This window comes from Orbicella franksi, chromosome 10, assembly GCF_964199315.1.
Source record: "Orbicella franksi chromosome 10, jaOrbFran1.1, whole genome shotgun sequence".
Classification (NCBI taxonomy): Eukaryota; Metazoa; Cnidaria; class Anthozoa; order Scleractinia; family Merulinidae; genus Orbicella; species Orbicella franksi.
The window spans coordinates 26,860,776-26,884,012 of record NC_138154.1 but is presented as its reverse complement, the minus strand read 5'-3'; the positions used below and the strand labels follow the sequence as shown (position 1 = coordinate 26,884,012).

General features: G+C 38.2%; 2 protein-coding genes across 3 annotated transcripts in view; both read left to right on the top strand.

The window, feature by feature from the left end:
* LOC145501882 (uncharacterized) overlaps positions 1 to 15,041 on the top strand; it is an 18,505-nt gene extending 3,464 nt beyond the window's left edge. The window contains exons 3-12 of one of the 2 annotated variants that reach the window (XM_081481270.1): positions 5,950 to 6,001; positions 6,244 to 6,305; positions 7,537 to 7,585; positions 8,540 to 8,637; positions 9,015 to 9,106; positions 9,645 to 9,705; positions 10,463 to 10,514; positions 11,121 to 11,185; positions 11,573 to 11,609; positions 12,149 to 15,041. In XM_081481270.1, the coding sequence (XP_081337396.1) occupies positions 5,950 to 6,001; positions 6,244 to 6,305; positions 7,537 to 7,585; positions 8,540 to 8,637; positions 9,015 to 9,106; positions 9,645 to 9,705; positions 10,463 to 10,514; positions 11,121 to 11,185; positions 11,573 to 11,609; positions 12,149 to 12,312 (732 nt within the window). In that variant the 3' untranslated portion in view covers positions 12,313 to 15,041. Of the gene's footprint in view, positions 1 to 5,949; positions 6,002 to 6,240; positions 6,306 to 7,536; positions 7,586 to 8,539; positions 8,638 to 9,014; positions 9,107 to 9,644; positions 9,706 to 10,462; positions 10,515 to 11,120; positions 11,186 to 11,572; positions 11,610 to 12,148 lie in introns of both variants that reach the window. The other variant, XM_081481269.1, reaches the window with a different exon arrangement.
* A 3,323-nt stretch (positions 15,042 to 18,364) lies between these two features.
* LOC145500295 (uncharacterized) lies at positions 18,365 to 22,829 on the top strand. Its single transcript, XM_081479790.1, has 3 exons — positions 18,365 to 19,308; positions 20,853 to 21,050; positions 22,067 to 22,829. Exons 1-3 carry the CDS (start codon positions 18,811 to 18,813, stop codon positions 22,394 to 22,396), a joined length of 1,026 nt encoding a protein of 341 aa, XP_081335916.1. The 5' UTR covers positions 18,365 to 18,810; the 3' UTR covers positions 22,397 to 22,829.
* The last annotated feature ends 408 nt before the right edge of the window (positions 22,830 to 23,237 follow it).

The following is a 23,237-nucleotide window of genomic DNA, read 5'->3' as shown; positions in this document are numbered from 1 at the left end:
GCGATCGAAACACGGTTATGAAAATTGTGAACCGCTCGAAGGCCAAGAATGGTCCTGAACGGTCCGTGTTTGCTTTTAAACATGTCACTGTTAACCTGTCTTTCATGTATACAGCACCTTTCTACTGAAGTGAAGTTAATGATTTCATAAATCGCAGCGCTAGTTTGGCGAAAGAAGCCACTGGGATCGACCAGCAAAAGAAGCAATTTCAGCGTACAGGTCTGGACACCGTGGAAGTCATGAACGATATGTTTTCGATTGAAAACTGAAAAATTTGCGGCGTATATATTCACAGATACCATTCTCAAACCATGTGGGTTGAAAATTTCTGGAGTTACATCTTTTATGAACGTGGTAAACATGGGAAATCCGGCGCCGGCGCTCGCAAGCGAAGCTTCGTCAGATCGCGCAAAGTTTCGCTGTGTTGTTGCTGCATTGTTTGCTTCACAATAGGCTATTAAAATCTCGCGAGAAGTTCAGGCAACCGTACTTACAGTTTTTTAAAGCTCTCGCGAGACGAAAGTCTCGTCTCTCGAGACGAGAGTCGCGTCTCTCGAGACGAGATTCTCGTCTCGCGAGAAGGTGGTAACTTACTTTTGAGCAGTACTGTACCATCAATGTATTTTACTTCTTTCACGTGCTCTTTAGGAACTATAAAATATTGCCAATGAAAAAGAAAACTATAATTTCATTCATGAGAAAGCTGCAACAAATATACAATCGCTACATGCATTCAATTTCTGTTCAATAATAATGTGAGCTTTCGTAAATTGAATTAACTCCCTATTCTTTTCCTACAACATACAGCTACTAAATTGTAATGTGAAAACGAATGTTATTTTTTTTTAAATGGATAGATCATGGTTTACAATCAAATGGTAAAGAATTTTTCTTTTTGCAAAAATCTCATTTTAGGAACAAATGTCACTTCCAGGATACTTTCAACCAAACATGTAGATAGCTGATTCACGATAGTAATTGAAGGGGTGAGTGCAAAACCATGCTAAGTGACGATTTGGGTGAAAAAAAAATTTTTCGCGAAAGGGCTTGAATTTTTGCATGTGGTCTTCAATAGAGACCTTAAGCAAACACTTGAGGCGGTTAGGTGGAGGCGGCGATGGCCGCGCGGGAGTTGGGTTGAGACCGCCTCCTCTTGGCGCAAAATTAGAATATTAAGCTTTCGTAGAAGCGGCGGCGAGCAATGGCTGTTTTGCTTTCGTTTTCAGTGGTCCAATTTGACTTTGTTCGTGGATTTTACGAGCATAATGGCAACTTTTCGAGAAGTCCGAGACCTTCTAGCTGTTGCATGCTTTGAGGACATCATAGACGAGGATGAATTTCTGTTGCTGAGGGATCTACACACGTCGAAAAATCTTTACTTTCCTTACAAAGACTGAATCAGCCTTTTCTTTACTAGTGCAACCAAGGTTACTGGCCTCTGCCTCCTCCCATTTTCCTGATATTTCTTCCATCAGAATATCCATCTCGCTATCTTCGATGTCAACTCCACTCAGTTTCGCCTTGAATTTGTCCAGTAGTAGTTTGAAATGTTCCTTTACGTTTTTCCGCTTCACCTGAAACTTCACGGAGGTTTCGTCATTCAGACGATCCGTGATGGCATTCCATACTTTTCCTCAATCTACAGTCCTTGGTTTGAGGATCCATGGTTCTGAAGCTCTGACTTCTTTCGCTAGGATCAAATCGTGTGCTTCTGTCCATTCCATGATCGAGCTAGCAGAGAGAAAACAAAAGCTTATTAAAAACAGGTCCTGTCTATCGATTCACCTTTCGGAAATATTCCAAAGTTCTGGAGACAAATTGGAAGAACAAAATAGCATTTTGTACCAGCAAGTACTTGCAATCTAAAGTTTTAAAGTCTACAAGACGTGAACATCACTCCGAACAATGTGAATCCAGGAAACTCGCCCATTTCTTTTGCTTTTCTCTCCTTCGCTTGCCATCTTTCTTCTTCACTCACACCTCCAATGTGAAGTGAGATTTTCGCTGTAAAGCAAACGAAATATCAAATATTTGCAAAAAAAAATACAAAGAGAGGTGTCAAAAAACATTTTTTAACTTTATAAAAGAGTTTCTGTGTATTTTAGGTGCTACAAATGGGAAAATAAAGCGACCGTCTCTCGAGGCGGCCAAACCTACCTTTCTCGCCGCCGCCACTGTTGGAAGACGCGGGCAACACTCCATGTGCTTATGCTAATTAGGTCGAGAGCGGGAAATTTTACTTCCGGTTGGCGTCCACCTCGCCGCCTCCAGTGTTTGCTTAAGGTCTCTAATGTAATAGAAAAACGCGGCCCTGTATTTTTGTCGCTGGTTTTTGCTTCGTTTTCGAGTTATAACGTATGCAAAAATACTTGGCTTTTCCTAGTCATGTCTTTAGGAGTTTATTTGTTGAACAGCAAACAGGCAGACTGTTTATAGTGTATGAAGTCAAAATCAAATCTCACAGTATATATAGAGCGGAAATCTGGGAACAGATTGTTTACATCGGTTATTGTGACGTGAGCACAACACGTGAATTGATCGAGCGGCAAACGAAATACCATCGAACAAAAAAGAGATGTGCTGCATTAGAGCTCTGTCAACTAATATCTTAAGCATTGTGTTAAAGTACCTTGTATGCCTGCCTGGTGGTTGAGAGGCATCGTAAAGCCTCGATAAACCCGTAAGTCATCAGCACGTTTTAAAGAATCAAAATGTGTTCTGAAACTTCGAAGGTAGCTGATATACCGTAATCGTGTTATTGGTGTTCGAAGTCAGATCGAGCCAGGCAGCAAAGTCTAAGAGCAGTTCTTGCCCAAGAAAAATACCCTCTCGTGAGTTGTGGCCCATTTGCCAAGCGTTGCTAGTGTCAAAGTTTGGAAAGCGAGAACTGGTTTTTGACTTATAAAATTTGCCTTGTATCGACCGCCATGTTTTCCCACGCACGTTGGAATGATACCACAAAACTCCCCTTCTGCTAAGCTGCTAAACTATCTAATTATAATTGGGAAATTGTACTTATGGGATTGTAGAAGAAGTCAAATTCTTCCAAATATATATGGATTTAAAAAGAAAATTGCTGTAAAATATGAAACGGAAAAATATATAAGTCTGCATAGTAAAAAAACAAAGGATTTCTTTGAAGCTAAATGGATAGTGTCGCCTCTTGTAAAAGCTTAATTATTTAAAGGTGTTAATATGCATTCACTTTCTGTATGTTGACTTATGTAACACTAATTAATATGTTATTTACATTATATTTTGTAAATATTTAGTTATAGTTTGTTGGAATTTTTTTTGGTTACCGTCTATTGTTAGTGATATTGGTGTTTTTAGTGTTATAATAACATTAGTTGTAGTAGTAGTATTAGTACTAATTAGTTGTATTATATTATTAGTATTAGTAATATTAGTTGTTATTATAATTATGTAGGTAAGTAACTAATTTGCTGTATTAATATCAATTTGTTTCAATAAAGATTTAAAAAAAAAAATGTTTTCCTGCGCACGAGGTGTAAAGACCCTTCCCGGCATGCATTGCGATCACGTTCTGCTCGTGTTTCTCGAACTGGTAACTAGATTGTTTCGGCTTTTTTCATTTAAAGATAATAATTGCCAACAAGTAGCGATCGATTGTAACATAGATCTGTGATCCAGGTTGCGTTGATTTTATTTCATATCGGCATGATTTGTAGTGTTTTGAACTTCTGGGATCAGCGGACATGCAGATGTATGGAGACCCGTACGTTGCGCAGAAGGGTTAATTTGTTAATCTGTTAGGCGGTGCGTGACATAAAGCTACGATCGCGTTTGTCGAAAAATATGTATTTATCTCGTGATTTTTAGCCATTTAAGACATTGCTGTATTTGGAAAAGTGCTTATTTGATGTTTATTTGTTCAGTGCAGATAGTCATTGTCCCAGATAACCAAGGTAAGTTCCAGATGTTAACACTATTTTCCGGCCGCCACATTTTACCTATTTAAAACTGAAATCAACATTTTTGAGCTTATACGTTGCGTGAAATTAACATTTTGCTGTTTTCTAAGTGAAATCAACATCCTTGCCGTCACGCATTAACGTGAAATCAGCATTTTTACCTATTTAGACCTGAAATCAACATTTTTGAGCTTATACGCTGCGTGAAATTAACATTTTGCTGTTTTCTAAGTGAAATCAACATCCTTGCCGTCACGCGTTTCGTGAAATCAACATTTTTACCTATTTAGACCTGAAATCAACATTTTTGAGCTTATACGCTGCGTTAAATCAACATTTTTGTTTTCTAAGTGAAATCAACATCCTTGCCATCACGTGTTAACGTGAAATCAGCATTTTTACCTATTTAGACCTGAAATCAACATTTTTGAGCTTATACGCAGCGTGAAATTAACATTTTGCTGTTTTCTAAGTGAAATCAACATCCTTGCTGTGACACGTTAATCAGCATTTTTACCTATTTAGACCTGAAATTAACAATTTTTAGCTTATACGTTGCGTGAAATTAACATTGTGCTGTTTTCTAAGAGAAATCAACATCCTTGCCTTCACGCATTAATGTGAAATCAGCATTTTTACCTATATAGACCTGAAATCAACATTTTTGAGCTTATACGTTGCGTGAAATCAACATTTTGCTGTTTTCTAAGTGAAATCAACAACCTTCCCGCCACGGGTTAACATGAAATCAACATTTAAACCTTTTTGACCTGAAATCAACATTTTTGAGCTTTTATGTTGCGTGAAATTGACATTTTGCTGCTTTCTAAAAGAAATCAACATCCTTGCCGTCGCGCGTTAACATGAGTCAACGTTTTAACTACTTTTGAGCTGAAATCAACAAATTTGAGCTTATATAAGTTGCGTGAAATTGACATTTTGCTGGTTTCTAAGTAAAATCAAAGTCCTTGCAGTCGCAGCGGACCGATCCTTTGTTATAATAAACCGAGGTGAGACTTCGACTTATAACAAAGGCTTGGCTTGGCTATTATAACAAAGGGTCGGCTCTGTTTATCATAACAAAGGCCCGGCTTCGTTTATTTGAAGACCTCGGCGGGAAAAGGGCGCTAGGTATTTCAATCAAAAGTGAACTTTGTCGAAAACACTCCAAATTTCGCATGCAGTTTTGTTTAGGTATGTTTAACAATGTCCCGTAGTTTTTCCGCTAAGCTTTGCTTCGTTTTCGAGATATTGCGTATGCAGATAAACCACTCGGTTTTCCTAGCGGCGTCTTTATAAATGAAGCAAAAACCAGCGACAAAAATACAGGACCACGTTTTTCTATTACATTGAAGACCACATGCAAAAATTCAAGCCCTTTCGCAAAAATTTTTTTTTTCACCCAAATCGTCCCTTAGCATGGTTTTGCACTCACCCCTTCAATTATAGTAAAGGCAGTTTAAACGGCTTTTTACATGAAAGTGATAAATTAATTTATCTGTGCATTCCTGGTGGTTTACAATTAACATTAATTCATTCCATCGTGGATCTTAGGAAATGAAAAAAGAAATAAATACATAAAATAATAACTTGAAATTGCGGTGGCTAGACTGGCGACCGCACATCAAAAGTTAGTTGCCAGCAGACAAAATCCAGTTGCATTGGCTACCCCACAGGTCGCAACGTTGAACCCTGAATCTTGGACGAGGTTGTGAGTACAGACCAAATGCAGTGAGGTCTGTACACACGACCAAGTTCAAGATTCTCTCATACTGACCAACTAAGCTCGTTTAATAAAATGTCTATTATATTTATGGGACAAAAGGAACATTTAATTTGTTTAATGTAATTTTTTTGTGTGCTACTGTACTGTAGCTGACATTGTGCTTGCAAATGTTTATGAGCTGAACTTAAATCTGTCAAAGTTTGCTCATCCTCTCTATTTTTTATCTCATCAGGCTTTTTGGTACTTCCATACTGATTTTTGTTGATGTTTTTTTTTTTTGTTTAAAAGCTAAGTGAAAAAACAACAGAGACAATTGAGGACACAGTCACTGAAGAAACAGGTAAATGTATGAAAAACATCAGAAACTTAAAATAATTTGAAAATGATATTGACTTTTTTTTTCAAATTTTATGAGTTGTTAAGTATATTTATACTCATATTGATCAGAATTATGTGTCAATGTCTCGGCACATGTACTACAATATTAATATTTAGAGGTCTAGATCTGTAAATTATGGAGTTGTCCCCAAAGAGACGTTTGACTGTTATGTTAACTCATATTTTGTTTGGTTGTTCCAGTAGCAAGCAAAGGAGATGAAAGTGAAGATTCTGTGATAGTAAAACCTTTGACACAAGAACCTGTGGTAAGGACATTTTTTGTAAGACTGGTATGTTTTTATTTTCAAATTACAGAAGTAAGCTACCAGTCTGTGGTTTTACACCTTGAGGACGTTCATGCCCACCCAAAATGTTCCCACGGACATATTATCCCAAAACTTACCATGAAGTAAGGTAAAGATCATCTTTTGCCAACAAGCCCCCCCCCCCCCCCCCCCAAAGAAAAAAAAAATGTAGGGTCACTGTGCTCATTTTTGAGATACAGTTATGCCTATACTTGCTTGTGCGTCTTCCTTAGCTCGCACCCTTTGTGTATGTTGTGGAATGACATTATGACATATGCAGAAAGGATGCGTAGTAACAATGGGTGTGGACGCCAAAGAATTGCACCATTCAGTGTGTGCTTTTTAGCTCTGCAGTAAGAAATTGTACTTTAAAAAGTGTACTCCATACATGAATATATGTATAACAGGTACAATACCTACAGCTACCTACAGTAGTACATGTAGGTTTCCAAAGTGTAGTGTTAAGACTTGCAAGTGAGCTTTGCACAAGTTGGCCAATTATATTAGAGTTATTGTTTGTGTATTTATGTAAGCAAGAGAATAATGTATGAAAAGTTTACAGTATGTGAAAGCCAACATGCACATGTACATGTAATGCTCAGTGAATGGAATTAAACTATGAATTCTTTTATTTTAACTGTGGCTCTTCACAAAGTAATAGCAGTCAAGACATGATCTTCAACCAAATGGACACAGTTTTAAAATTCATGTTTCAGATGACTTGCATCCATCGTGAGTTACAGGAAAATCACTTAATTTATAATAATTTTTTTCACATTGATCAGCATTCTTTTGTGATCACAACTCTGATAGATGCAGGTTTATTATGATACATGCACTTTAATTTTAAATTTAAAACTGTTTGCAATGCATAGATTTAATTGTAGAAGGTACAGTTTATTATCATGGTACACATCTCTACAAAAGACTCATTAATTTATTTATTATTAATATATTGTGGTTTTGTGCTTTTTAAAACTTTTTGACTGTCAATGACATGTTCATATTTTAATTAGTTATTTTAACATTGCTGTAAAAGTTAATTGACACAAGCATGTACATGTACATAATAAGACTGTCAGTATTATTGTTGGCATAAGAAATGTTTTTGTTTGTTGTTGTTACCAGTTTTTTATAATTTTATGTGGTAAGTAGTTACACATGTTCATTGTATTTGAATGTTATTCTGTAGATAAGTGATATTACAGAAGCTTCAAAATCTGAAGAAGAACCTGAAAAAGGTGAATCAAAATGAGTTACAGTATTTCTCTTTCCAATTCTTTTGAACAGCTGTGCATTTGTCTTGCATAATTATCTTACTGATACAAACTAATTAAAAACACAGCTGTAGGTCTTACATGTAATACATTTTAGATAGTGGCAGTCTGTCTGCAGGAACAAAATTGCTAGCAACATTGGAAACAAGACATTAAGACTGCATTACACTGTTTTACATGCTGTTAAAAAAATGTTCATGGAGTCATGGAGTCATGTACTCCATCATTTGTCGGTTTAAGTTCATAATAAGTTTATAGTGTCATTGATGTAAAGCATGTGTGTTATGTCAATTATATTATATGCATCCTTTATTAATGATATATTGCACACTGACTATGTCATGAGTCATTGGATCACTTGCAATTCTTGGAGAATGTATTAGTTTTTAAAAATATTAAACTGGATCATTGGATAATGTAATTTGAGAGTTTTCATTAGTTTAGTCATCATGGGTTATGAGCCATTATACCATGCTCTACAAATATAGTATGTAAGCGTACAAGTCATGATTTTTGGGGGGCATTTTTATTTTAGTGTAGTTTTCTATATTTTGCAGGCATTTTTATTCCACTCGTGCTTGTTGGATTCGAGATGATTATAGCCAACTCAGCACTATGCAGCTCATTGGCTATCTACCATCTCACATCCAACACGCACTTGGGGAATAATATTATCGTTAAAAGGAAATTATCAGCATGCTCCTTGTGCATTATTATTAGATTTGCATGCAGGCAAGAAGTTCGAAAAGAATTTGGCTACAGTACACCTTGTGCTTCTTTGTGACTTCTCATCTGTGTTCTTGAAATTACCTGGTGCTTAGATGTAACTCAGCTTTTCACTCAGATGGACTAATGCATTCCATAAAAATAAATTTTATACTTTTTTTGTTGTTGTTGTTGTTATAATTCATTATTCAGCTGAGCATCTGGATTCTGCAACATCAAACCAAATCCCTGTTACGGTGATGCCACAGTTGCCACCTGAACCTGCAGGACGCTGTTCAAACAAACTTCAGGTTTTTAAAAGAAGACTCTTTAGTGTTTGATTTGATGGATGTGTGCATGATTACAATGATTTGCAGACATTATAATGTATTCTTGGGTTAAGTCTTTCATTTCCATTATATACAAGTGTCATTTTGTGATAATGAATATCAGAAAAGAGAATAAAATATAAAAATCAAATTTTTTTTTTAGAAACTGATGTGAAAAGTCTTAAGCCAAAGACAAATTGAAACCATAAACCACCCTTACCTCCTCCCTTAGGGCTTCTGTGGGGGTTGACAAAGTGAAAGACAAGTCAAAGTTCTGTGCTGCTAAGGTACATTTAACATGAAAAACATACAACAGTGAGCATACAGTACTAAATATTTGGTATGTTTCTTCTTTACAGGAGAAGATTATGAAACTCTTGGAAAAGAAACACAGAGGAAATCTTGATTTAAATACCAATATACAAAAGAGGAAAGACTTCAGAAATCCAAGGTGAGTACATGAAAGGGATCACATTAAGTATTGTGAGACATCCATTCTACAAGTTTTGTCAGGATCTTGAATTCTCAGTTGCCTTATCTTATGAAAACAATAGAGAGTTTTCATGTAATTTCCTATACACCTGTACGGTGTATGCTGATTGTTGTGACTGCAGAATTTTTATATTCTAAAAAGTAATTACAGTAACTGGTACATGTAGCTCAAGAATTTATATACTCAGGGACTTAATTATGCAACCATTTTAAAAGTCAAGATAAACTTTGGAAATTTAGACAACTATGCCAAGACACTTACAACACATGCACTATTCCCTGATGATGAACACTATCACATTACACATGCCAGTTTTAGCCAATTAGACTTGCAGAACACATTTTGTAAACATACACTGTATAATTATTGTTAATCTTTTAGCTTTAACCAACTAGACTTACAAAAAATATCAATTTTGTGAATATTAAATAATATAGTTAACTAGCATGTACAGTTCAACAATTATTTATACCAATTTATTGTACTGTTATTTCAGTATTTATAAGAAGCTGGTGACATTCCTTAATATCGATGAAACGGGGAGCAATTATCCGAAGGTAACAACTCTGTTTGATGTAATCCACTCATTTTGATTTCATACACTGATCACTGTACATGTACCTGAATACATGATTATCAGAGTCTGAATGCCCTGTAACGTTGGTTTGGCTAATTATCCATTATCCTGTGCATTATGTTTTTGTTTCTTTTGTTTCTTTTTTCTTGGAAGAAAATGCCACTGGTCAACTTGAACTAAAAGCGTAGGCTTCATGCATAAAGTTAGATTTGTATGCAAGAAAGATGAAAATAGACCTCTCAAGAATTTCCATTGTAAGAGCAATGTCCATGACATGGATAGTAAAATACATGTAGTTTGAAGGTCTACGTTATTTTAGGATAGACAATAAGCATTTAATGACTGGCCACAAGGGAAACTGTGAGTTTTGTTTCCCTGGGACCCTCAATGTTCCCTGAGGCAAAGCTGAGGGGAACATTAAGGGTCCAGGGGAAACAAAGCTCATTGTTTCTCGTGGGCCCAGTCATTAAGTGTTTTGTCATACCTCCCAACTCAACAGCAGAATAAACTGCTAAAAAATTATTTGCTTGCCTTGACTGGTACGTAAAGTTGCCATGGTTTCAAGGTGCACAACCTGATCGCCTGTGAGTCGAAAGTTCAAGTTGTTTTTTCTCTAGGTGTTTAGTGAGTTTTGTTCACCCTGGGGAGTTAGTGCATTTTGACCCATGACACGTGACACATGCTCCCGCAATTGAAAAGTCTCTGTTTTATTTGCTGCTTTTTTCTTTTTGTTATAGAGTTTGTTTGACCCAACATGTTGGCCAGAGGAATCCTACTATGAAAATTTATGTGAGTGAACGCACTCGATACACTGCAGTTGGTTAAAACGTGGGAGTTAACAAGTAGGACTTTATCCCCTTGGGTAAACCGCACATTTTCATTTCCCTGGAAACCTCTTGTTTTGCGCTCATATCTACACTGTACATTTCACCAGCAGTGGTGAGTGATAAACAGAAAGGATATATTCAGCTGAGAGCCTCTCTTTTCTCTGGTATTTATTTTTTGTGTGTCTCGCATCCTTGGATACCGCATGCACATTCTCGTACACGCAATATGTACATGTATTGAACAATATATATATCATATTAACCAAGCGCGAGGGCCGTACTGGGAGAATATCGGCCCGAGATCTTGACAGGACGGACCACGCTGCGTACGGTCCTTACAAAATAGATCGAGGGCCAATGTTCAATGGTCTCCCAGTACAGTCCAGAGCAAGGTTGGTCAATAAGAAATATATTACACGACCGAAAATTGCTTCCCATCTAGGGGGAAGTAGAAATCCTCCTAATCGCATTATGCTGCTGAAAGCGGAGATCAGCGTCGGCCTGATAGGCCAGTAGGCTCATAGGCAGACTTTACCTTACCTTAAACGTAATGATTTGTTTGTTTTAGCTAAAGCTCAGAAAGAAGCGTACGAAAGAAAGGAGAAGGAAAAAGCAAAACAGGCCAAGACACAGGTTAGGATGGACAATTTATCAATTTAAGGCAATAGGAGAATTTCAGAAAGTTAGAGAATCTGTATGCAGTCGAACTTCTCCACAATGGTCACCTCGGGGACAGAAAAGTGGCCGTTGTAGAGAGGTGGTAGTTATGAAGAGGTCGGGGTGCGACATTTTTGTCTTTAAATTGTAGCATGTAAGTACGTACTGTAATACAATCAGAGACAGAAGCCAAACAGAAACAGAGACCAACGACGCGCGGTATGGATCAATTTTCGTCATCTTTTACAATAAGAAAATGGGGCTATGTACCTGTATGTACCCTTTGTTGGTGGTTAACAGAATCCCCATTGGATCTTCAAGTCAACTTGGACGTTGTATTATCTTTTTGTTTCTCCTCTGCAGGTCGAATTCGTATCAGGAACAAGGAAACCCGCTTCAGGTACAGTTCTAGTTTATAGCAGTCTGGCTGTATCTCGGTTTTATTTCTGGACTTTTGTTGTAAGCAAGTTGTATTTTGAGCTGTTGTCCTTTGATATTAGCATGTATAGAAGAGACAACTCGCTAATAAAACCGTTATTATATAATAATAATAATAATAATAATAATAATAATAATAATAATAATAAGATTTTTATAAGCAAAGGTTTTGTAAAGCATAAACAAGTAAAACTTAGCGATAAGAAAGAACAACGTTTCGGTGACATCGTGACACCATTTTCAAGTTCAAATGCAGAAAGATAAACTGTCAGAAAATTCGCTCAAGATTAACATACTTCGTAATTACATAACATTAGACTAGATTAGATTTATGATTTATTTATGTTTGTTTGTTTGTTTGTTGTATTCTTTGTCAATTAATGCCATAAACTCTGCCGTGGTAAAGCATAGTAAAATATACCCAGTACTTTGACCTTTTGAATTTTCTATTCAAACACCAGTAGCGTCTTTTCTGAAGTCTTCTTTTCATTCATTCATCAGGAGAGGAACCAAAGAAAAGAAAGAGCAAATGGGACGTGAGTGCTGTGCCCGTGCCTCCAGTCAAAATTGCGACTCCACCCACAAAAGCAGGAGTCCTGGGACCCAGTGTTACCTCTACCAGTGAGGTCACGTTCGCTGCCAAAAAGCCAAAGATCTTGTCATGACAGCGGACAGCGCTGAAAGATTTTGAACTGTATAAACAAACTTCTCCCTATAACTATTCGGGTTGATAAGACCCAAAGGGCAAGACTTGCCGGTGTAAAGTTGTGCTGAAGGTGATCCACTTATGTATTAATAAATGTTGGAGATAAATTATAGCCTGGGTAGCTGGCGGGATTTTGCGCGAGTGCTTTTGTTTTGGCGACGAAGCCGAGCGTGACGGGAGAGATGAATCTGCGAGAGAATTCGTTTGGAATAGGGTTGAATTTTCACCCGTAGCTTCGCCGCCGAAAATAGCAATGGCTAATGAGCAGCAATGGGAATAACCCGTGATTATTGTCCACGTGATCTGTTTTGATTAATCAATGCAGCAAAATGTCTTAGGCTTCGTCCACACCTCCGGTGGAATTTGAAAACGGCGTTTTCACTCTGAAAACGCACCAAATATTTTCCGTCCACAAAAACACCCCGGCCAAATTTGAAAACGCAACAATCAGCGGTCATTTTAGATTTGTGTTTGAGGGAAACTCGGGCAGGGAAATCACGTGGTTATCGTTACGTCATCGTTTTCGAAATGCTCCGTTTTCAAAATGTTTTCCGTCCACGCTAAAACACAAAGCCGGCGTTTTCAAATTCCTCCGGTTTAAAGAGCGTGTAGACGGTAGACCTAACCATAGAAATAGAGCTGCGTTTTCAAATTCCTCCGGTGTAGAGTGGACGAGACCTTAGTGGATTATTAAAAAAAAAAAAAAATTCCGCTAGGTCTGACACAGGTCGGCCTGTTCGAGGACTCTACCTATTGCCAGGGGATAATGACACTTGCAATGTCTTGTTTGAAGGGCAATTCGCTCACCTTATCACCTCAAATCCTGTCTGGTCTGTGTCAGGCGGTCGACAGTTGGACGCAGCGTAAGAAACGGAGAGAGAAAACAACAGGAAGTGGTTTGGATTTAATTTGCTTTCCCGGAGTATTCTTTCTCCCCCTTTTCCCTGAAGTCAGTTAAACGCCATGTATCCCTCACTTCTCGATTTAGGATGCGCTTTTGTCGATGTCAACCAGGTGCGACTGTATCGATAACCTCTACCGGAGGGGCCTATCACCCTCCTGCCTGCCGATGTTCGGTAAGTGATCAGCCAGCCTGCCGCTCCTTGGGCCCAAAAGGCAGGTTCCTTTCTCTCCTCTTTCATGACCAGCATATACATGTATATGACTGTATTTCTGAAAACTGTCAATTCTTAACACCAAATCCGTCACCCATATGCACTTTGATTTCATGACTCCTGAAAGCCTTAAAATCACTCCAAGCTAAGAGAAGAGCAAGAAAAGGAAGATGAGAGAGTGGAGGAAAAAACAGACGGACTTTCCTTTTAATTTTTCTGTCGTCTACTTTGGGAATAGTCTTTGGCGAGGAAAGAACGCTCGAGCAGGGCGCGATTTCTTTAACATGGTTTTCATAAATCCAGACATAGATATGTTTTTAGTTTACTCTTTTAGAGGTCCTCGATACAGCGCTCAATAAGCGATATGCATGATGGTGTCATTTGACTACAACTACCAAAATCCTTCACTTTTTCTGTTTCTTATGCTAATTAGGCGAATTGTTATTTAAACCCCACTGGGAATTCAACATTTAAGTAATAAAGAAAAAACGAAAGGAATTCTGGTAGTTGTAGTCAAATGACACAATCGTGCAAATCTGCTATTAAAAGAGTGGGAACTACGATTGGCCTAAGCTCGATTTCCAGCCGTTTCTGTAGGAGGATCAACAACCGGACTCCTAAAACGGCTGGAAATCGAGCCTACGATGGGCAAGGATCCACCCAGGGAGAGTGGCACGAAATGAACAGAACCGCTTCAACGCGCATTTTTTGCGACATTGTTACACTTGTTGGTAGATGCAAGAAGCCAATTAGCATAAGGTCTAACCCCGCCCCCCACCGTCCCCCCAGATCCCCGATCCTTTGGTCAGCCACCAAAAACCAGTTATAAGGAATGATGGCTCTCTCATCATGAACAACACAGTTTAATGTTTAACGTGGGAAAATTCTGCCGGAAATAGTCAAATCTTTGAAATTAAGGACGTTCGCGCTAATTGTTTCTGCGCATCCTTACTGCGCGCGCAAATTCACACCACGTCATGCATCGATGCGCGTGCTAAGTACCAAAATTAACAATGATAGGGCAGATGGCCATTGCTATAGCTTTGCCTGGATTTAACGATCTTGGACGTTCGGTGACCCCTACGTTTCTTTTGATGGATCATTTTCTCTACCGATTTTCTACGTTTAGCGAAAAAATGAAGAAAATCTATCAATTAGAAGTTTGAATTTTTTGCAAAATGCTTCATCGAATTCCGTTATTTTTAGCTCTCCGTTTATCTGTGCGGCGGTTTCAAATGCCTCTTGAAGGGTTAAGTTCTGTGAAAACGTTGGTAACGTTTGGAATAATATACGCATTAGACCCACTTCTACAAAATATGACTAAGATCGTTTGCCTCCGTTGACTCACCTTCGATATTTTAAACTATAAACCTCAGTAGGCCATGCTGAATTACGTGCGCCAATTTTTCTGAATCAGGGTAGTTTTCCACACGCTTTATCTCAAACGAAGTCGGTGCCCCCAATTTTTTTGCATTTCTGAAACAAGTAACCCATTATCTGACTGCATTAAAATTTTAGCGCGAACGTCCTTAAGAATTTGTTCCATAGCAGTTTAATTGTTTATATACATTAGTTTTGTCCCTTGCCACGTAAAACGTTGTTGTGCGTTTCGTTTTGAGCTATAAATTTACATATCTCCTTTAGAAAGGTTTTTTTCTTTCGATGGTTTTATATCGATAATCTCACTGTCGAGTTTATGTTTATAGAAAGTGTCTTTGGGCAAATCAACATATTCGTTCCTAGCAAAAGCAATCAAATGGCTTTTCGTCACTTTCTCTAAGCGCGCATGGTTGCTGTTACAACTATGGTTTCGTTGGAAACCGAGGAAAGCTTTGTTATATCTATCATCGCTATTGAATTTCTTACGGAAACAGTCAACAACCGTTATACGCCGTACAATATCATTTTTATCATTTTTATCAAAGGGTATGGTTTTTCAGCCGCCTTGGCCATAAATAGGGTATCCATTTTGGCCATTTTGATGTTAATTAGGGTATGGTTTTTGTGCTCCAGTCTTGAATGGGGTCTATACTTTTTTAGCAGAAGTTACGTTTTCATCATTATCGATAAGACCATCAACAAAAGCCCTTCACGATGCCATTAACATCGGTCTGAACTAGGTAACTAATTACAGGGTAGGTCTGGAACAGGGTATTGATAAAGGGGTCAGGCCATAAATAGAGTCGTATGGAATTTTTGGTCAGGTTATAAATAGGATAGGGAAGATCACAGATTTTGGTCATAAATAGAGTAGGAGTTTTAGGAAGCAGGCCGCACACCCCCACCCAAATTCTCTGGGAGTACCCCCGAGCATGAGAGTTACCTTCACTTTGCTTGACTGAAGATATTGCCGTTTTCTACGCAAAGATTCCTTGAGCAGTGGACAGTGGTGTTCCAGTCCTCAAAATCTGTCCTATTTAAGTCTTGTTTAGAACGTTTATTCGAGCTACTGTAATTTCGCAGTTCTTGACCAGCTTTATTGAACGGTATCCATTTTTAAGGTGTTGTGGCATGTTGCTAGGTGGTATCGGGTGCTTTCTGGAAATTCAAGCCACGCGTTAGTTTGACATGTTCATTCATACATATTCAATATGCAAATACCATACACGAATTTACCAGCTTCGATTTGAATGGGACGTTTCATGCATGGCTGGAGGAGAAGGTTACACCTCTAATTAATTACCTGCTTGAAATTAACCGTGAGATATTAACCCCAGAGTCACTTTGCAAAGTTGATTTTACTTCTGCTGATTTTCACTGGCAACGCCGAATTTGCTAGCATTTTTCTTGGTGATCGTTAAGGTAGGGGTAGCCGTTACGGTCAACCTTTGGCATGGGTCTCGATCTTCGCTGTTCATCATATGTACATGCATTTTTTGTTTATTTATTATATTTTTCGATTGGTTTAATTAGATGTGTCGAAGAAGGATCTCTGATAGAGTGGTAAAGGTAATTTCTTTCGCTTCAATACTGGCAGCAATCTATTTGTATTTGACTAACGGCACTGGAAAACGTCTCTATCAAGATGAACCTAATAAGAAGATTGATAAGTTTCTCGGCTGTCGTTCCAGCAGTGCTTTCGCATGGGAGTGCTGGATTCTCAGTAATTAATAAGGTAACATTGGGCAAACTTATTAGGCAATTCTTAGCTATCAGTTAAACAGGATTTGAGCTATTTTTCAGCTATTATTTAATTTTGAGGTCCCAGATGCGGCTTTCGGGGCCTGATACCGGATAGTTTGGTAAAAGCAACGGGATACAGAATGTATATTTGTGGGGGGAGGGGAGGGGGAGGGGAATTAACGGGACATGGCCAGAGCTGCTACATTATCCCTTGATATCGGGTAGGAAAAGATCAAACGGATTGAAAAATCCAATAACGGAGTATTTAGGCCAAAAATAACGGGATATGAGATGCTTAGTCCCACCTAACGAAGTCCAATTTTCTTACTTACTTTAGTTGCTTTGTATCTTAGCAACGGTGTACATCTCATTATCCTAACAGTGTCGAGTAGGCTGCTTCTTATGATTTTCGAAGCATTTTCGAACTTCTAACAATTTGGACAAAATTCAACGAATACTGCTGATCACCTTCCGAAGACCTTGTATGACTGATACTGAAGCGGTCCTCGTTTAGAACTTTTTTCTGTATAGGTACCAACACAGTAACTGACCTTTGCCAACTTACCTATTTCTTTTACTCGTAGAAGGTGACACTCCACGAATATTTAAATGTTGATCTGAAACTTCATTTCTCCCATCGTGAAAAGATTAATTAATAACAAATGTGGTAGAAAAACTGAAAAAAGTCATTGACGAACACAAAACACGTGCTTCGTCCAGTTGAAAAGGCGATCAGCAAACTTGAAAAGCAAGTGAGTATGTAAAAGATCGTATATTTGAACTGCGGAGAAATGTTATGAAAGTCAACATTTGACCGTTGATATTTGAATATTAATGAATACAGAGTTTTTCACAGGAAAAGCTAATAATAAAGCTACCGATTGGTGGAGTATTGTTTGTTCTTTTGTTATTGAAACAAAAGTTTTCCGTTTTAATTTATGTATAAATAGCTTATTCTGTTATTCCTGTAATTTACTTTATGCGAATGTAACCGTCGGAGATTGATTTTAAGTTGTTCAACGTTGTAAAATCATCAGACCTGCTTGATCATCGCATTTACGTTATCAATTTAAGCAGCTTCATGCTTTAATTTCACTCCCGCAGCTGCTTAAGTTGGGTATCAGTTACTGCGATTATCAATAATGTCTTCACAAGCTTGAAAAAGGCGAGAAAATGCTGATTACGGCGGTGCATGTGCTAATTATTTTTGCCGTCTGCGTGTCCGTGCCAGTTTGACTCAATCGAAAAGTTTCATCATTAACTTTAACGCTATCACTGTTGTTATTCATTGGTTGACGCGAACATCTAAACTGTGATCATGACAAATATTCATCGATCAACTTTGCAGACAAAGTCACGTGACGATAGCACGACTTAACTTCATCCCTTGGCCACCCATTCAAAGGAAAACCAACTCAACTCTTATGGCGTTCCGCGCGCAAGTGTTGTGTTTTGAATCCTGTTGTTGCATTCGCTTTCACACCCAGTCCTCTCAAACTTATTACATGTAATAACCATTGATTAAATAGCGTTTTGCCGTCATCTCTGTTAGAATTTTAGGTTTTAGTCTTGAATTATATATGCCCAAACAAATGTGTTTCTACTGTTTTTATGGCGTTACTTAAATTTCCTTCGTTTACCGCTGCAAAAAACCTGGTCTTACAGATTTCCCCGAAAAACGAGCTCCGACTAAAGTAGAATATTTACTACCAACCTGTCAAATTTTACAGAATTTCACCTTAGGAAACGCAAGAAAATTCACTGTTGGTTTTGCTTTTTGTGCTCATGTTAAGGTCATAAAATATCCGAAAACACTGACGTTTTCCTTCGAACGCGCGCAGATTACTTGAGCTTTCGTCCTCAGCGTGAGTGCGATCGTAAAACTATAAAGAGCCACCTTAAATCATAACTGCAAGCATTGTCATCTTCGTCATTTGAATTTCCTGAGAATCATATTAATCCGTATTTTACCATTTCCCATGATGACACTGTCGACAAACGGCAACTAACCCCGTGCAGACCCTTATTTTGTAATAAGTGGTCATCATACCCCAGTTGTTCGAAGGCTAGAAAACGCAATCCACCGGATAAATAGCTATCCAGTAAATAAGTGTTAACAAAGCAAACCACGCCATCCACTGGATAGTGTCTGATTTATCTGGTGGATAGCGTTATCCACCTTTCGAACAACCCAGGCCACGAATTTTAGATCATTTAGCATGGAGGTTTGTAATTTACAAAGTTTTACTTTATTTAGAGTAGAATCTCCCACACAACGCGAAGATCAAGTTTCAAGCAAACTGTTGGCATACTCATCATCCCTCACGTTCTTTCTCTGCTTTTTGTTTGTTTGTTTATTTATTTGTTTTACTTCAGATCGCCAGGCCGACCTCAAAAGATTGCAAAGTGCATATGATGACGTAGATACCGCGTTACTTTTCATTGGGTATCCTAGGAGCCGTCACACACTAGTCTCCTCCCTGATGGACGCTCATCCGAACATAATGCTTGCTAACGAGTTGAATATGATAGGAATGTACAAAAGTCACCCTGAATGGAGTAAAAATGACATGTTTGATAAAATCGCTGCTCACTCTTATAACCTGGCGACTCATGGACGGCGCGCACAGACCACAGAAGGAAATGCGTCGAGTTATCTACATCTGGGATACAGAGTACCAAATCAATGGCAGGGAACGTTCGATCATACACTCAAGGTAACATACCTGTTAAAGTAAAAGTTAAGCTGAGATTTTTTAAAGTACATTACTTGCTAAAAATTTCGGACGATTTTAATTTCCGACAAAAAAAGTGTCCGAAAAAAAAAAAAAAAAAAACCGTCCGAAATTTTAAGCTCCCGAAATATTTACAGTACAATGTACAGTATTTAACTTTTAAGTAGCTCCAAAGCTGTTAAGCTTGGTCTTCACTAGCCACCCAAGAACAAGCGCAAGCACAAGCGCAAGCACAAGCGCAAACACAATAATTCTTATTTCACCGTGAAAGCGGCCTTGACGCAGGCATAAGCACAAGCGCAAGCACAAGCACAGGGATCAAAATTTTTCTTTTCCCCTTTGCTTACGCTTATGCGTTTGCGCTGCAACAAGTGAAAACGAAATATCTCCCAGGCATAACACAAGCACAAGGATATTTACCACCTGTGGTTATGTTTGGCCAATAAAAACTCTGGATCCAGATTAGCTCGCGCTTAAACAGTTTTCCAAATTGGCGGAAGGCTCGGATGATTTTGCTTGCACTTGTGTTTGCGTCGAATTTTGTTATCTTTTGGGTCATCCCTAGTGCTTGCGTTTGTGCTTGCGTTTGTGGATGCGCTTGTGCTTGCGCTTGTGCTTGCGCTTGTGCTTGCGCTTGTGCTTGCACTTGCGCTCGTGCTTGCGTCGCTAGTGAGAACCAGGTTTTAGTTTCCTTTTCGAGATACGTAAGGGCATGATGGAATTTGTGTCGTGTTCTCTTCGGTGTTTTTATCATTTTACAGCTGTTGTTTTAATCTAATTCGTGTTTTTTACGCGTAAATTTACTTTAGCTATGTGAACACAAAGTGTCCGAAATGTTTGTCCTTAAATTAAAAAAAAAAGTGTTTTCGAAAATTAAACATCCGAATAAAACGTGCGAAATATTTTGCAAGCAATGTAAATGCTTTTCAATTTTTGTAGTAAAATCATTGTTCCAGCCCCGATTTGTAATCTTCGTCTTAATTCCGTTAAGTTCTGAGCCGATGTTTATCGACGCGACAACAACAACAGCAAAATAAAAGCAAAAGTAGAAACACAAAGTTTTCAGAGGGATATTCAGGTTGAAGAGAAACACTTTGGTTATACTTATTTATCATTCCTTACCAATTACATGTATCTATGGTTACTAACTGACATTTTGCTTGCGAACGGCGATGAGCTGAACTTAAATCTGCCAAAGTTTGCTTGTCCTCTTTCCTTTTCCTTTGCATCAGGCTTTTTGGCACTTTCATAAATTATGGAGAGGATAATAGCCAATATCAGGTCAATATTTTTGTATTTAATTTCAGTTCGCAACTTTTTCACCGCAAAAAATGTAACCGGTCTAGATGGGAAAATCTAGACCGCGGTCAATATCGATTGCAACTAACCAAACTCATGAATTCGGTAGTTCCCAGTCCTTGTGAAACATGGCCATAAATAAAACTTTGTATGCAATTTGAATTTAAACAAACAAACAAACAAAGAAAAAAAAAAACATATTGATTCATTTGTGGTGACTTTAACAGATCCTGGGTGACAAAATCGGATGGTTTACAGCTTCATACCTATCCACGCAAACTGGCCGATCGCTGCTGAAACAAATGGAAGATGATTACAACATTAAAGCAAAATTTATTCACGTGATTAGGAACCCGTTTGACAACATTGCAACAATGGCTATGCGTCTGATAAGTGGTTTAAGAACAGCAGAGCATACAGAGAAGGTGAGTGCGATAACTTCCAGCAAATTAACAGACAGTACACTGGTCAAGTCCCTTGCAAAGTAGGATCTTCAGTTGTGACTTGCTATCTGGTACCCCGAAAGGGAGAGAAAGGCAGAGAGCGGGAGGGGGAATTCTTTGTAGACAACACGGGAAGGCGTCGCCCTTAGGGGCCTTTTTTTTTTAGCCTAGTTGCATAAAAAAGGGTAAAGGTTTTTCGAGTTGAAATTAGGAAAAGGGTTGCGCTGTCATTTAGGTAGTAACAATTAAGACCACTTCAAAATATTTCGAACAGATACAGTATGCACCTTTTCCATGCAATTTCGAGTCCAACTTACACAGGCGATTTATCAAGGAATTATTATTTTTTTTTTATCGCACAACGCTGAAGGTTCACCGCACCAATTGAGCACGTGTATACAAATACAGAAAATTGCAAATATTACTCTAATTTGAGCGCCCGAATTATCTTCTGACTCCCTTTTGAATTCGAAAGCTATAAGTCAAAGGGAATTTATTCGTTTACCCTCAAATTTGGACAGTAGATAGTTTGACATGTAAACAACAAAAACTTGTTTGCTAATTCTTTATTTTCACAGATTTTTTTCTCCGAGAGAGATTTGTCCATGATCACTTCATATTTTTTTAATCATATTTCGAAAATGCCCTGTAACTTTTCTCTGAAATTGCAGACACGCTTTTTAACGCTTTGAGTCCAGAAACTGACGAACAAATAATTAAAAATAAGCGAAAAACAAAATTCGCTTTGACCTGTAGCTTTCAAAAGGTGATTCGGACGCTCACGTTAAGAGGTCGTAAAAAAATTCTACAATTCATTTTATTTCAAAGTTCTTGGCATAGTTTGATAGCCAGCTCTATAAGCTTTAATTTGGTATAGGGGTTTAGGTATCTACAGTTTAAACCGTGAGACACCTCTAAAGGTATACGGTAACCTTAAGATGTACTAGAAGATCACAAAAAGTCTGGTCCCAGCTTTAAACGTTTATTTCTTGATTCAGCAGAATATTTCCAAGGAGATGGATTACAACATACGACGATATTTCAAAATAGCTGGGAATTGTCAGGCCACAAAGGAAGCGTTTGGGGACAGAGTTCTTGACATACCAGGCGAAGACTTTGTTCGGGACCCATCGAAGTACCTTCGGAAAATCTGCGACTTTCTGGAGATCCCGTGCTCCGAAGATTACCTTCGTGACTGCTCGTCAATCGTCGATCCTGTTCCTTCCATGACCAGGTCTCTGGTAGTATGGACACCAGAGCAAATTAAACAAGTGTACACCTTAATGCAACCTCTGGAATTTCTGCATTCTTATACCTTTGAAAACTGAATCAAATGCAGCACGAGTGCTTTATTGTAGACCGGACTCCAAAGCTCTGAAGAATATTTGGCCGTCAGCTTGTCATCTCCAGTCTACTTCGCAGTATATACAACTTTTTAACTCTATTGAGGTTATAAGTTGGAGGCAATTTATAGTACCGTAGATATGTTTGGGATCCTGGAATGGGAGAGTATTGGACTGAGAATAAAATCTCAGCAATTCAAAGCACTCAGTTATGGACCGGGCCGATATCGTTATCAATTGATGCATGCCGGAAATGAGATGTCCGATGGAGATACGTGAGCTCACTGTCATAGCTAAGATAATTCGATTTCTAAATTGTTGGAAATAGCTAAGCAATAGAAATAAGCCGACACGGGATGTAAGGAGAACACAACGGAGAAAAGCTTGTTTTAGAAAGAGTAACTGTGAATGACTTTCCACACTGCTAGAACCGGACGATCAGTATTTATGTCGTTTGTAAACGAGATCCGTTATACATGTTAACTAGACAAAGAAATGCATTAGCCACGATACGATACAATACGATACGATACTTTCTTTAACGTGGGGTTTAAACTTAGCTAATCAGCTTGTTTACTGGTACTCCACGGCCCTAGAATACTTTAACAAGTCTTTTTTTATTTATTAAGAACTGAGTTTTTTTTATTATTAGGTTTTTGGTATGGTTTATGCTATATATAACGGGGAGATAATAGGGATATTATATTTATGAAATGTTTTCTCGTAGCATACCGGCCATGCATGACACTTTGAACTTGAGTTTTCTTTTTGCACACATTCCTCTAAAGGGTCGTGCTCAAGTTCAAGCGTACACACTAATCACTAG